At 42.9% G+C, this 14863-nt stretch overlaps 2 protein-coding genes across 3 annotated transcripts in view; one reads left to right on the top strand and one right to left on the bottom strand.

The window, feature by feature from the left end:
- Positions 1-658: 658 nt before the first annotated feature.
- On the bottom strand, positions 659-9998 carry ALG11 (ALG11 alpha-1,2-mannosyltransferase). The gene is made up of 4 exons (XM_075919101.1): positions 9863-9998; positions 6880-7113; positions 5166-6097; positions 659-1534 (listed from the first exon to the last, which is right to left on the bottom strand). The coding sequence occupies exons 1-4, from the start codon at positions 9898-9900 to the stop codon at positions 1263-1265; spliced, it is 1476 nt and encodes a 491-aa protein (XP_075775216.1). The 5' UTR covers positions 9901-9998; the 3' UTR covers positions 659-1262.
- Positions 9999-10093: 95 nt separating this feature from the next.
- ATP7B (ATPase copper transporting beta) overlaps positions 10094-14863 on the top strand; it is a 78070-nt gene continuing 73300 nt past the window's right edge. Inside the window, exon 1 of one of the 2 annotated variants that reach the window (XM_075919099.1) lies at positions 10094-10438. Coding sequence is in view for 1 of the 2 variants with exons in the window: in XM_006124896.4 (XP_006124958.3) it covers positions 11469-11597 (129 nt within the window). In the remaining variant the exon portion in view is untranslated. Of the gene's footprint in view, positions 10439-11422; positions 11598-14863 lie in introns of those variants that run through there. The other variant, XM_006124896.4, reaches the window with a different exon arrangement.

The raw sequence follows: 14863 nt of genomic DNA, 5'->3' as shown, positions 1-14863 counted from the left end.
GGCCTTTTTAAAAAAAACTTCACCATCTAGACTGCTGTCACGTTCTTTCAAAATTAAATCGAAAACGCAGCATTTTTTTTTTTAAATTGGTAAACCTACTTTTACCAGGAAGAATGCCTTATTTCAAAAAAAGCGTTCTTGAACGCTAACAGTGGTTTTTCGAAAGAGAGCGTCCAGATTCCCTGGGTGCTCTCTTTCGAAACCCTTGTGGCTGTCTAGATGATCTCTTTTAAAAGAGGCTTTTTCGAGAGCTCTTTTGAAAACGCTGCTTTCAAAAGAGGTTTGTAGACTAGACATACCCTTAGATTGCTTCCATGTTACATGAGGCAGCAGTGAAAGCCTATTCCGCTGAATCACAAATATGGACTTATCTGATCAACTTTTCAATTTTCTTTAAGAAAATACCCAGGAGGATAGGAGAAAAGAAGTTGTCCTTAAGAGAAAGAAAAATGTTACAATAAGGGCAGCTGTTAAAAAAGGAGCAAAGGTCCTTGTATTAAGGACACTGTAAGATTAACCCTTAGTGAACATAATAGCTGAGGCTGCAAAATAGTAGGTTTAATCCCATTTGAGACAAATGTTAGGAAATGCAAGCAAAGAAACCTGTAAACAAAACTGTAAACTTTTCTTTTACCTTGTGAATGGAAGATACCTAATATAAAAACAGGTAGATTTATTTAAAATTTCAGTGAGGATCTGACCCTATTAAGGGCTGCAGCAGAAATACAAATGAGCATTCATCATGACAGTTTGTACTGAGAGCAAGTGAATATGTCACTTCAAAATAGTGTTTTACCATGAATACTGGAGAGATATTTGTCTTAAGCATCTGATTCTTACGAAAAAAATTGCTACAGCAAAGTGTTAATCTTTAAAAACAGAATCCCTCCACTGTAGCTTGCCAAATAACAGGCAGGGAAAACAGACTGATTTTAGCAAAGTCTTCCCAAAAAAACCCAAATCCATCAACTTTAAAATGAACTAAATATGAGGCCATTCCATGTGCTACTCTACTAACTCGTGAGAAAATATTAAACATGTAGTAAGTCTAGCAGTGCCCTGTAAGTTCACTGGAAAAAGAAAGTTAAGTTTCATGGAATGGGATTTCCTTTCTCCCCTAATAAAAATCCTTAAATGCAGAGAACCGATGTCCTAATAGAAGTATAGGATCTCTTTATTGCACCATGATATCATAGATTAAAAAAATATTTGTGGCATATATATACACAATAACTTACTTTATGCATGTACACAAATGACAATTACTTAAATAACGGTTCTACAGACAATAAGAATGCAACTTCAAACTCTTGGTCAGCAAATCTGTTCACAGACTGACGAGCATTTTCTCTGATTTTCAGCCTCTTTTCAGGAGATAAGGAAAGGATATGAGCCATAGCCTCAGAATAATCGTCCTCATTTTCTGCTAGAAATCCTGTAATATGTCCTTCATAGGGTACCACAATATCTAGTTTGGGACCACCAGAATTGTGAGCCAGAATAATTGTGCCAGCTGCCATACATTCAACTATTCCTGGAAAGATACAAAATGTGTTATTAAAAATACAATTCTCAAATGTTCATAGAGCTAGCGGGACTCGTTCGGTGGAAGCATTTTTTCCCAGTGATTTTTTTTTTCCAAAATAGATACTTCTCAACATTTTGTAATGGGTTCAGTGAACAAATTTCAAAATATTTTCAATAATTAACCAACACCAAAATGTTCATAATTTTTTGGCAACTAAAAAGATGAAGATTTCAGCTAATTGGATAAAAATGAAGTTTTACTGAAAACAAAACTGTTTGCTCTCAGTTTTTTGGTGGTGAACAGAGGGAGACTGGAAAACCAGTTTTCTGTTTGTTTTTCCATATCAATCCTGCAAAATTTTCTAGAAAGATAACAGTTTTTTAAAATGGTGTCATCAAAATTTCTTTCGGAGGTGAAGGGGGAAGAAGGTGTATAGAAAAAAGGTTGCACTGCACTAGGCATTGCTAACCCAAGGGACTAATGACCGCTCAAGTCCAATAGTTCACTTTCAAAGACTACAAAAGTGCTGGAATTAAATGATAAATAGCATTTGTATATGATCACCAAATATTACACACCAGTCCTCAAAAGATATTCTGATTACTGCATTGTTGCAGTTCTAACTATTTTAAATGCTGCTAGTGCAAAAACTGCCAGAGGTAGAAAATAATGCTATAACTATATCCCAAAGCTTGTAATCATATTTTCTAAAAATAAAAGGCCCTGAAAGGTGAGCTGCTAAATGATCCTGCAATTTTGGTCCACAATCAAGTGGCGTGTATACGTGTTATGGCAGCCTTTGGAGGGGGGAGGGTGTGTGTGTGTGTAAATGAGCAAAATGATACTTGTGGATTTAGAAGTTCACTATCTTGTGATCTGCCAGGACTAGAATTCGTTTGATGGACAATTAGAAAAGCTTACAGATATTGAAGGTACTTCTAAGTACTCAGTCTAGACTAGCATTTTTCATCACTGCACAATCCTAAAAGAAAGCAGTGAACTATGTTACAATTGACACTGATGCCAATTTTTATCCCCTTATCCCAACAAAATGGAAGCATGACTGAAACGTCACAGCAGTTTTAGTAAAGGGAGAAATCTAATGGGGAAAGGCAAGAACGGAAGACAAAAACAGATTTTCACATGTGGAAACCAAGTGGATATCATAAACAAAGACTTGAGGGAAGTGAGAAGAAAGAATAGGCAAAGAAAGAGAATGAAAACTGTAAGAAGCAACAGAAAAGCTATCGATATTGAATGACAGGAAAATTCTTCTATCAGCTAGTGAGAGTATGGCTGTTTCTATACTGCCACTTTCAGTGCTAAAAATCTAGTCATTCAGGGATGTGAACATAAGAATGGCCATACTGGGTCAGACCAAAGGTCCATCTAGCCCAGTATCCTGTCTGCCGACAGTGGCCAGCACCAGGTGCCCCAGAGAGGGTGGACCAAAGACAATGATCAAGCGATTTGTCTCCTGCCATCTCTCTCCAGCCTCTGACAAACAGAGGCCAGGGACACCAATTCTATCCCCTGGCTAATAGCCTTTTATGGACCTAACCTCCATGAAATTATCTAGCTTCTCTTTAAACTCTGTTATAGTCCTAGCCTTCACAGCCTCCTGTGGCAAGGAGTTCCACAGGTTGACTACATGCTGTGTGAAGAACTAGTTTCTTTTATTAGTTTTAAACCTGCTACCCATTAATTTCATTTGGTGTCTTCTAGTTCTTCTATTATGGGAACTAATAAATAACTTTTCTTTATCCGCCCTCTCCACACAACTCATTTTATATACCTCTATCATATCCCCCCTCAGTCTCCTCTTTTTTAAACTGAAAAGTCCCAGTCGCTTTAACCTCTCCTCATATGGGACCCGTTCCAAACCCCTAATCATTTTAGTTGCCCTTTTCTGAACCCTTTCCAAGGCCAAAATATCTTTTTTGAGGTGAGGAGACCACATCTGGACACAGTATTCCAGATGTGGGCGTACCATAGTTTTATACAGGGGCAGTAAGATATTCTGTGTCTTATTTTCTATCCCTTTCTTAATAATTCCTACCATCGTATTTGTCTTTTTGACGCTGCTGCACACTGTGTGGAAGTTTTCAGAGAACTGTCCACGATAACTCAATCCAAGAATATGGGGGTAATTAAAATCCCCCATAAAATACCCAGTCAATATGGGGGTAATTAAAATCCCCCATTATTATAGAGTTCTTTATTTTGGTAGCTTCTCTAATTTCCCTCAGCATTTCAATGTCAGTATCGCTGTCCTGGTCAGGTGGTCGGTAATATATCCCTACTACTAATTTCTTATTATTGGAGCGTGTAATTACTATCCATAGCAATTCTATGGAACATGTTGATTCATTTAATATTTTTATTTAATCTGATTCTACATTATCTTTCACATACAGTGCCACTCTGCCACCCACCCGGCCTGCTCTATCCTTTCGATATATTTTATATCCCGGTTTGATTGTGTCCCACAGATTTTCCTCATTCCACCAGGTTTCAGTGATGCCTATTATGTCAATCTCCTCCTTTAATACGAGGTACTCTAGTTCACCCATTTTATTAGACTCCTAGCATTTGTGAAGAACTTTAAAAATTTGCCATTGCTTATTTGTCTGCCCTTCCCTGATGCACTGGATTCCTTTATATGTAGTTGCTTATCTGCTCTGGCCCACGGTTTGTCCTCTCCCCTCCTCTCTTTCTGACTACAGCTTAAAGAATATCTATCAACGGAGTCTCCTCTAAGAGAAGTCTCCCTCCGATTTACGTGCATCTCTGCACCAATCGGCTTTCCCCCATCTCTTAGTTTAAAACACACTGGACAGTGAAAACACACCTTCCAGGCAACAAAAAACATTAGCACAGAAAAGCACCAGTATAAATGTTTTATCACTAGGAGCAGCAATCCTTGTGCTGAAGCTACCTCCCCTAATGAAGGGGGCAGAATATTTTTAAAGAGTCACTGCACTGCCCACATTACAATCACAGTGCTGTAACATGGACAGTGTAGACATACCGTGAGCTTCTAAACTGAACAAACAGGCTTTATGAATAGCATGGTCCTGTACCATGTGAGTTGCTACTTTTGTTTAATGTAGGCCAGGTCTGCACAACAAGAAAAAGCTGACTTAAGAGAGACACAACTCCATCTACGAGAAAGCATAGCTGGAGTCTATATACCTTAAGTCGACTTTCTGCAGAGTCCCCACTGGGGATGGGAGAAACTCATGTTGACTTTCCTTACTTCTCATGACCCTGTGGAATGCCAGGGTTGTCAGGGGGCGCCATCAGCGGTCAATTTAGTGGGTCCTTAATAGATCCACTAAATCAAACCCCAGATCGATCTCCATGTCAATGTAGACCTGCCCATAGTTTAGAAATGACTGATTACATTAGTTTAAGCTTGTGGAAGCCACATCCAAGTAAACAGTCCCTCCATTATGATGCAAGCTTGTCTCATTCAGCATACACGACAGAGAGGTATTGTTCGTCTTACTTCATTCCACAAATGGGGAAAGAGCAAGGCACTATTTGTGTGTCTCCTTCATGTTCATAAAGCAAGTCACCACTCCCACCTGAATTCAGATCCATACGCTGCTTAGAGCCAAGGAAAAGTACTCACCAATTCCAAAATGCTCATTCCACATGGTGTGTAGACCTATAGTTGCATCAGCCAGATATTTCTTTAGTTCCTCAAATGGAATGTTTACTTTGAACTCCACATTTCTCTCAACTCCTAGCTCTTCACAAAGCTTTTTAAGTCTGTTTACACGCTGCTCATCTTGTTGGTTACGACAGCCTCCAATCAGGATGAGCTTTGGCAAGATCTGCTGCCCCACAGTCTTCTTTTCCAAGAACTTAGCAAAGGCTCTGATTTGCAAAGGATGGTCCTTCTCAGGCCTGAACTGTCCTAGAGAAACAATGGAATATTCTGTGGTGCTCTTTTCCTCATGTAATGGAATATCCAGGAATGTCTGAACATCACAAGGTGGATACACAACACTTGTGCAAGCTCCAGATCTCCAGAGGGAAAGGATGTGATTTAGGGTCCATGAAGAATTAACCATAATGACATCACTACGAGAACCAACCAATCCATATACAAAAGCAAACAAGTAGTAATAGATGAGTTTAAATTTACTGAGAAGGGGATTCCTTGTAATAAAGGCTGCATTGTTAAATCTGGCATTCTGACTCCTAACCACAGAAAGCATGTCAGTGCTTATAGTTGGATAATGAACATAACACCCAACATGGCAACCTCCTAAGTACTTAAACAGAGGCAATGTGAAGGCATAACCCATTGAGTCAATGTAAACATCGGGAACATACTTCATAAGAGCTTCCCAACCAAGAAACACAGACCCTAAGCTTTGACCTAGCAAAGTGAAGTGGGGGTAAAGAGAGGCTTCCACAAGGTAACGTTTTTCTAGAAAAACAAATTTCACAGGATGAGTTAATTTGATGTTGAATCTTCTGAAAGCACCTTCTACAATCTGTTCTCCAGTGACATCTTTATCGCCAGTGTAGACAATATATATTGCATCCTTGTACCTGAAAAAAGTACAGTGAAGAATTTCTATAAATATTTGTCAAGTTATGCAAGTGAGATTTATTTCCTTCTCAAAATTACCAGAACAACAAACTTTGTGTCTTGGTCTTAAACTGCATTTCTGGAGCCTTGCAATGATTTGATCTGCAAAAATGCATGGTTGTTTTTTGGTTGATTAAAAGAAATCAGGGATGTTAATTTTCAATTAATTAACTGATCGAATAGTCGATGGGATTTCCATTGACTATATGATTAGTCGATAAGGACTAGCACAGCTTTCCGTCTTTGAAGTGTACAGGAGCCCCAGCAGGCGTTCTTGTGCATTTCAAAGGTTGCAATGAGGGAGTGCTAATGGGAGCCGGCTTAAAAAGATTTCAAGGCTTGAAACACCGTGTGGAGCTCCACATGGCGTTTCAAGCCTTGAAATCTTTTTAAGCCGGCTCCTCCCAGAACCCCGTTCTCTTGCCCCCCTTGCTGTCTCTTTGATACAAGCAGCGGTGGTGGGGGTGAGGGGAATAGTCGATTAGTTACTTAGATCCCTAAAAGAAATCATGTTGTTATTCAGTAAAATTCAACTTGAAGGCCAGGATATTTGACAATCAATGTGTCACAAGGGAAAAGAGGTTTTAGATGCAGTATTTTGAATGCTTCAAGCAATTTTGGATTAGATATAATCTACTCAAATGTATATTGGAAGCTAAAAAATTGCATACATAATACCACAAAGTATCAGGAAAAATCAAGTTTCAGTATAAACTTGCCTTTGCTATGCATGTGCACTTACTTTTTCTGCAGGGCTCTAATAGCACACCATAGGACTCTCTCTCCTCCACCACCTGCATTGCAATACGGATGAAAAAATGCAACAACCAACTGATGTTTCCCATCTTTTCCTGTTGAGGCCAACTGATTTTTCCTTTGTTGTACCCACAGCCGTATTCCCCACAGTAGTACAACCAAACACAGACATAAAGCTCCACTTAGAAACAGGCCAGGGATGAACAATGAGCACAGCAACCTGGAACAACCAGGGGAAATTTAATTAAAACATAATTTAAAAAAATAATATCTTTAAGAAAATGACTAAATACAATAAGTACAACATATAGTTCCAAGACAATTTCTCGAGTTATATTCTTTCAGGGTAGTTAATATCAGCACCTTGTTTTAACGGCAAGTTTATTACTGGCTTGTTTTCAAATCTCTGCTTGGAAGACCACAACAGAAAAAATGATTACAACTAAGCTATGGAGGAGATCTAAAATTATAATAAAAGTAAAAATTCCAAAATTTATCTCTGACATGACTCCACAGAGTATTGCAAAAACATACTGATAGGGCAGGTTATTTCATCCTTCCCTTCCTCCTCACCTGTTTGTTCCATCCACCTGTTACAGCTTCTTATAACCTAAACCAGTGATCACCACCCAGTCAATCATGATGACCTGGTCAATCCTGAGGAGTATCCCAGTCTATTGTGATCTCTGCTGGTGGAATGAGGCTGCTACTAAGGCAGGCTTTCTGATTGCCTTGGCTCCATATCGGAAGTATTCAGCATAGCCCCATTGGTTGAGGATGCAAGAGGACAGGAATTTCTACACATTGTTCCTGCCGGCAAGCACAGATCCCACACAGCTCCCATTGGCTGTGAACGAGGACCAGTGGCCAATGTGAATGAGGGCAGTGGTGCAGCAAGAGAAGGGCAGCACGCAGAGCCACATGCCCTTCTCCCCTGCTGACCGGGGCCTTCTGGGAGCGACATGGGCCTGGGACAGGCAGGGAACTTGCCTCAACTTCGCTTTGCCACCAACTGTGAGTTGCTCATGGTAGGAGACCACAACCCCTGTCCCTTCTTGCATTCCAAACCTCAGCCCTGAGCCCCTTCTCAGAGACAGTATCCATTCCTGCACCCAAAGCCTAGTTCTGCTGGCATCCAGCCCCTGCCTATAGGGCTCCTGGACTCCCCACGGACAGAAGCTGCTCCAGACATGATAGCAGCCCCCTGCTTGTTGTGTGTCTGGATTCTCTGCTGATAGAGGCTGCTCCCGACAAGAACAGTCCCAGCCATGGTGGGCCCCCCCAGGTAACTGGTTAACCAGAATCAGTAAGCATCAACTGTTTAGGGTTAACCTTTCATATCCCCCCTCCTGTACCCCATTTGCCTACCCCAGGTTCAGCCTGGAGCCCCTCCTACACTGTAATCGCCTCGGCCTCAGCCCACAGTCAACACCCCTTCCTGAACTCCAAATCCCTATCCCAAGCCAATGAAAATGAGTAAGGATGGGGAAAGCAAGAGACAGAGAGAAGGGGTTATAAGATGAAGTGGGCAGGGCTTTGTGCAACGGGCAAGGTAGATACTGGGTCACCCTTACATTCAGAATGTGATCTTGGCCATAAAAAGGTTGGAGACCACCAACCCTAGATTATGAACTCTGTGGGGCCAGGACAATGTACAATGAATTTATTCCACTTTCTACTGAAGATATAAAACTATTGTACCAACAGCAAACTAAGCATCTACATAGTCAGTGTAAGCCCATGTTATAGATGGGGAAACTAAGGTACACAACTATTAAGTGACTTGTCTAAATCTGACAAATGAGTGAGAAAGCTAAGGACAAAAATCAGCATTCCATATTCCTGCTGCTGCTGGAACTTAGTCCCCATGCTGAGACTGCTGCTGGAGCTGGCTCCCAGCCTCCACCCTGAGGCTGCTCTCTCTGTTGGCTTCCAGCCCCCATCCTGAGGCAGGCTGGAGCAGGCCCTGGGTGATGCTTACCAGGTAACCAGTTACCTATTCACATCCCTGTTAACCATCTCTGTGTGGTGTTTCTGAGCAAGTGGGAAAAACCAAGATGTCACCTCCAGACTACAGCGCATAAGAAATTTGTGGTAACATTTTCAAAAATGGCTAAGTCACTTGGGAGCCTAAGTTCCATTCTGACAGGTGACTTATGCACTGAGGAGTATGTCTGCAGTACAATGTTAAGTCAGCTTAACTAAAGCTCTGCACAGATACATTTGTATCCGCATCTGTATCCACAAAAACAAATCATGGACATAAAGCAAACAGCCAAGGACCTACCCCACCCAAGGCTGTGAAAAGTGCAGTGCCTCGGGGGCTGGAGCCCTGGGATAATTCTTACACTGACCTAGCTGCCAGTTCTGAGAGAGGATCCCCTGCAGCGATGGGAGAACCAACCCCTCCTGTTGCTGCCGAGTCTGTATTTAGCGTTGCCACCTATAGTTTGGGCGACTGTATCCGGGCGCTATTTATGGTCCCCAGGTGCTTAGTTTTTAATCAGAAAGTCTGGCGGAAAAGGGGCCTTGCAGCGGGCTCCACGGGGTGCAGGGAGGCGCCCTGCCATTAACCTGCGCCAGCCCCTGCTCCGTCGGCGCTGCCTCCTACCTGCAGGCAATGCCCTTGCCAGGCCGAAGCAGAGGGAGGCCCGCAGGGAAGGGAAGAAGCTGGGGGGGGGGGGGGGGCGTTGAGGGGAGGAAGCGGCAGGGTCTCAGGAGTCCAGTTACCAGCTCCCGGGAGGGTCACCATGGAGAGAAGCCGCAGGCTCCGGCCCGCACACGGCGAAGCCGGACGCTGCCGCAGCGCTCCCCGGGCCTCGCCCGCCGGCAGCGGGACGGGCGCCGGACAGAGCCGGGAGACACGGCGAGGCAGCGGCCGCTTCCCCTGCGCGAGGGTAACGGCGGGGGGGGGGGGGAGGGGCTCTGGGCAGAGGCGGCGAAACGACTTCCGCTCGCGCGCCCCTCACCTGACTAGCGAGCAGAGACACAGTCCCCCCATTGCCATCTTGGGCAACGCCGCGTAACCTTTCACCTCGGAACCGATCGCGCCGCGGGAAGCGCGGCTTGACCTCAGCGCCTTCCCCTATTGGCTCTCGCCAGGAGCGTCGGGCTTGAAGGGGGCGGGGCTGATGGTGGGCGGGGTCAGAACGTTAGGACGGGGGGAGGGGGTAGGTGTCTCTGAGAAGGGGCGTGGTCTCAAGTGGGCGAGGCGTGCGGGTGACCGTCCTCCCAGCTGCGCCTTGCGCTTGAGGAGCCGGTTAGGAGCGTCCTGCCGGTGATTGGCCTTTCCGCGCTCCCGGCGGTCGCAGCTCCCTCGCTCCACGGTTATCGCTGGGCAGCCGCAGCCCAAGTCTATGAGCTGGCGGTGGAGTGGCCCAGTAACCTGCAGAGCTGGCCCTAGGCAGCCCCTATATGCCACCCCTCACCTCCCATAGCGTTTGTTGCTCAGTCAGGGACTACTGGCCACTGACTTCCCCACTGGGGATGTTCTCCCCCCACCCCAAAGGTGGGTGCAAAGGAGGAGAAATGTGTTGAATGTGGAGGTAAGATAGAGGCATGTCTCTGCCTGGGCTGCACAGGTTTATATGCAATGACACAGAAACGTGCACTGTATGTGGTGGAGGGGCACGTGTTTTACAACGACAGGGTTCTACTTGGTTTAGTTAATGCATGGGAACTTATCACAAGGGAAAATCCTGTTTCTCTTGGGGGGGAAAAAACAGTCTTTTTATGTCAGTAAAGATATAACCAAGTTGGTGTGGAGTGGTGTTGTTGGGCGTATTATATTTCTGAAACTGGTAATATTATTAAATATTGTTTAAACAAACAGCATCCTTTTAAATTAATAAACATGAGGATTTTAAAAAGGTAATAACAAAGTTTTGACCCTAGTCCATTAAAAACTACTTGTAAAGAAGAAATTATGCTAGAAGTAATCCATTAGCTCCAAAGAGGCACGGTACCCTGTTTTGGCCCTGCTTCTGCATTAGTAGTTAGCACAGACTCTTCTGCTTATGCATTCATAAACACATTAGCAGATCCTAATGCAAGATTTTCCTCTTTCTTATCACATTTCCATTGTATATTAATTGTCATCTTTTACAAGCATTATTTCCACATAATGGCAAAATGATATTCACTTTCCTTGTTTCAAATTACACTTGATCTCTGGCTGCCTGCCAGATAAGCCTAAACAAACAAATGGTATAGTTTCCTGGCAAAGTCCATATGTAACTCATTAACACTGAGATTTAATTGCACGTATACTTCAGAATATCCAGTGTCTACTTCCCACTGTACATAGACACACAAATTGTTAGATATGATTTCCAATGAAGGGTGTTTTAGTCACTCTTTGGTTGTTATTGTCATCTTTTTATTTGAGCTTCCATTTTGTCTGCATTGAGAGACAATGTACACAGACCAAAGGTCAAAAATGAAATGGAATGTGAAGGGGAACTTCTCCCCATAAACTTAGGTTCACTTTCATGAATGCAGAAGACACAAAGATGACGTAGTTGTAGATAAGGTGACTTACTTTAATAGGCTCAGGCATAATGTGGGCTTGTATTAATGAAACAACTCAGAAAAAAACTACATAGCAAAGCTGGAGAAAGATCGCTCACTGGCTTTGTCTCAACAATGGCTAAGCATGCTCAGAAAAGGATTCTGAAGGGCACCCTCTCATCAGGAGCCTTTCAGGTACTGTACACAGAGAGAAACACAGATTTACTGAAAAGTATATGGTTTGAAAAGATGAAAAAGGCATAACAAAGTTGTAGTGTTGGGTTCTGTGTTGTTACTAACAGAGCAGCAGATGGCGGGGCAGGAATGCCTACAACTATTTTAATGACAGTTTCCAGTATTATAAATGGGCTTTTAAATAAATGAATGTTAAACGAATTAATAACTCAGTAATAAGAGAAAATGAAGCAGAAATGTGGGAATTTACAAGCAAAGACTTTAATCCTGCACTTAGAAATGCTGTGTTGTTAGACTATTTTCACTGTAGGCTTACAGTTTATATAGTGCTTTCTGTTTTCAAAGTATCATTAGTTATTTGTCACAGAACAGTTAGTATGTTTTTTTTGCTATATATAAATTAATCTTGCACTGAAATAATGGTAATGAATCCCACACCTTTCCTGTAGTGGAGTAAGGGTGAAACTGGCTAAAACACAGATGGCAAAATCTAATCTAATCAGTTGCAGTGCAGAGAATTTCTAAGGTCCTATGTGAAGCTGAAGATAAATGTCTTCATCTCCATTGTAGTATCTGCAGTGTATCACATGACAGATGCAGATGAATGAATCCTCACTGTACATGTTTTGTTAGTCTTTAAAATGCTACTAAACTATTAGGCTGTGTCTACACTGGGTCACTTATTCCGGAAAAGCAGCCGCTTTTCCGGAATAAGCTGCGAGCTGTCTACACTGGCCGCTTGCTTTTCCGGAAAAGCAATGACGATCTACTGTAAAATTGTCAGTGTTTTTCTGGAAAAACTATACTGCTCCCGTTCAGGCAAAAGTCCTTTTCCGGAAAAACTGTTCTGGAAAGGGCCAGTGTAGACAGCACAGTAGTCTTTTCTGCAAAAAAGCCCCAATCGCGAAAATGTTGATCGGGGCTTTTTTCCGGAAAAGCGCGTCTACATTGGCCACGGACGCTTTTCCAGAAAAAGTGCTTTTCCGGAAAAGCATCCTGCCAATGTAGACACGCTTTTTCCAGAAATACTTTCCAGAACGGAAAACTGTTCCGTTTTAAGCATTTCCGGAAAAGGGTGCCAGTGTAGACGTAGCCTTAGTCTGTAATAGGAAAAAGTTAAAAAACAACAAACTCGGCTACCCCTCTGAAACTTTTGTTTCCAGTATGTTACAAGTCAAGGGATTTTTTTATATTTTGAAGAGCTTTCTGTTTATTTTGTGAATAGAATCAGTTGTTGTTAACGGTTCTAAATCCTGCTGGAAAGGGATAACAAGTGGAGTTCCTCAAGGGTCTGTTTTGGGACCCGTACTGTTCAATATCTTCATCAATGATGTAGATATTGGGATAGAGAGTACGCTTATTAAGTTTGCAGATGATACCAAACTGGGTGGGGTTGCGACTTCTTTGGAGGATAGGGACATAATTCAAAATGACCGTAGCAAGTTAGAGAAATGGTCAGAGGTAAACAGGATGAGGTTTAATAAAGAGAAATTCAAAGTGCTCCACTTAGGAAGGAACAATCAGTTCCATACATACAAGATGGGAAGCGACTGTCTATGAAGGAGCATGGCAGAAAGGGATCTAGGGGTCATAGTGGACCACAAGTTGAATATGAGTCAACAGTGTGATGCTGTTGCAAAAAAAGCAAATATGATTCTAGGTTGTGTCAACAGGTGTGTTGTAAGCAAAACTCGTGAAGTCATTCTGCCGTTCTACTCTGCACTAGTTAGGCCTCAGCTGGAGTACTGTGTCCAGTTCTGGGCGCCACATTTCAAGAAAGATGTGGAGAAATTGGAAAGGGTACAGAGAAGAGCGACAAGAATGATTAAAGGTTTAGAGAACATGACCTATGAAGCCAGGCTTCATGAACTGGGCTTGTTTAGTTTGGAAAAAAGAAGATTAAGGGGGGACATGATAGCAGTTTTCAAATATCTAAAAGGGTGTCACAAGGAGGAAGGAGAAAATTTGTTCCTCTTGGTTTCTGAGGACAGGACAAGGAGTAATGGGCTTAAAGTGCAGCAGGGGAGGTTTAGATTGGACATTAGGAAAAAATTCCTAACTGTCAGGGTGGTCAAATATTGGAATAAATTGCCAAGGGAGGTGGTGGAATCTCCCTCTCTGGAGATATTTAAGAACAGGTTAGATAGACATCTGTCAGGGATGGTGTAGGTGGAGCTTGGTCCTGCCTTGAGGGCGGGGGGCTGGACTCGATGACCTCTTGAGGTCCCTTCCAGTCCTATTATTCTATGATTCTATGATTCTATGATCTGTCTGCCTCCATAAAGACAGAAATGGCTGTTCTGTGTCATACTTTTGGCCAGTCTTGCTCACTGAGATTCTGGAGCTGTTAGGGGTTCTCTGAGCCAGGACTTGTGAGTTAGATCACTGTTTTTCCTGACTGGTATAAACCATTAAAGTTCAGAACTACTGGGTCCATTGCTGGTAAAATGTGTCACCACATCCCTGTGCAGGGAGGCTGGATGCCTGTTGTCCTCAAGGCAGCTATTGTGATAATTTCTTAAATCAAGAATCGTACTTGAGGCTGATGACTTGCTTCACAAATGGGAAGTTTGATCCATCACTGGGAAGGCTGTCGTAGGAAACGTCAATTTCTTGATTCATGACAATGTAGATTTTGATCTGTTTGGTTTAGGACTGAGTTTGGGGGTAGAAATACCCAAGATTATGTTGTTAGATTTGTCAGCTATCCTTGATAATACTGATCGTGGGTTTTATTGGGACACCACTGCTTTTTAGGAGTGACTGAAGTTGGTGTGGAGTACTTCCAGCTGTCTATATTTTAGAAGCCCAAAAGAGTGGCTAGCAGTATTGTGCCTTTGTTCCAACAGTTCTTGTATGTGGAGCAGGCACAGCAGAGGCCAATTTATATTTTCTTCCTGCTCAAAATGAACAAGAAATTGCTAGGGCAGATAATGAGGAGATGTGGAGCTGCACTACATTCAGAATACTGATGATACTCAGCTCTGTATTCTCCTTGTGACAGGATCCCTGGGATGCAACTTAGGACTGTGGAACTGTTTAACTGCCCAGACTTAGCCATCTCTCACTCAGCTTTGCTAATGACAAGCAGCAAACCCCTCCGGGTGCTGTTATCATTGAGCTGAATCACATGTCGAGCCTCATGCCTAGATAGATTGCATGAATGCTTCCAGAGCCATTCACGCATCACAAGAGAAAGGCACCAGCCAAATCCTCCCAGCCTGATACCTCAGGAATATATTGTCTTGCACTGCTCAAGGCGCTCC

The sequence above is a fragment of the Pelodiscus sinensis genome, chromosome 1, assembly GCF_049634645.1.
Source record: "Pelodiscus sinensis isolate JC-2024 chromosome 1, ASM4963464v1, whole genome shotgun sequence".
NCBI classification, from domain to species: Eukaryota; Metazoa; Chordata; order Testudines; family Trionychidae; genus Pelodiscus; species Pelodiscus sinensis.
The sequence above is the reverse complement of the archived record's forward strand: the minus strand, read 5'-3'. Positions and strand labels throughout refer to the sequence as shown.

What these genes read in the sequence shown, in the direction of transcription:
- ALG11 (XM_075919101.1), bottom strand. Translation starts at nt 9,900, where the DNA reads ATGGCAATGGGGGGACTGTGTCTCTGCTCGCTAGTCAG. An exon ending in TGTCTCTGCTCGCTAGTCAG is followed by an intron (nt 7,114 to 9,862) that starts GTGAGGGGCGCG and finishes TGGTTGTTCCAG; the next exon opens with GTTGCTGTGCTCATTGTTCA. An exon ending in GAATGAGCATTTTGGAATTG is followed by an intron (nt 1,535 to 5,165) that starts GTGAGTACTTTT and finishes GTATCTTTCCAG; the next exon opens with GAATAGTTGAATGTATGGCA.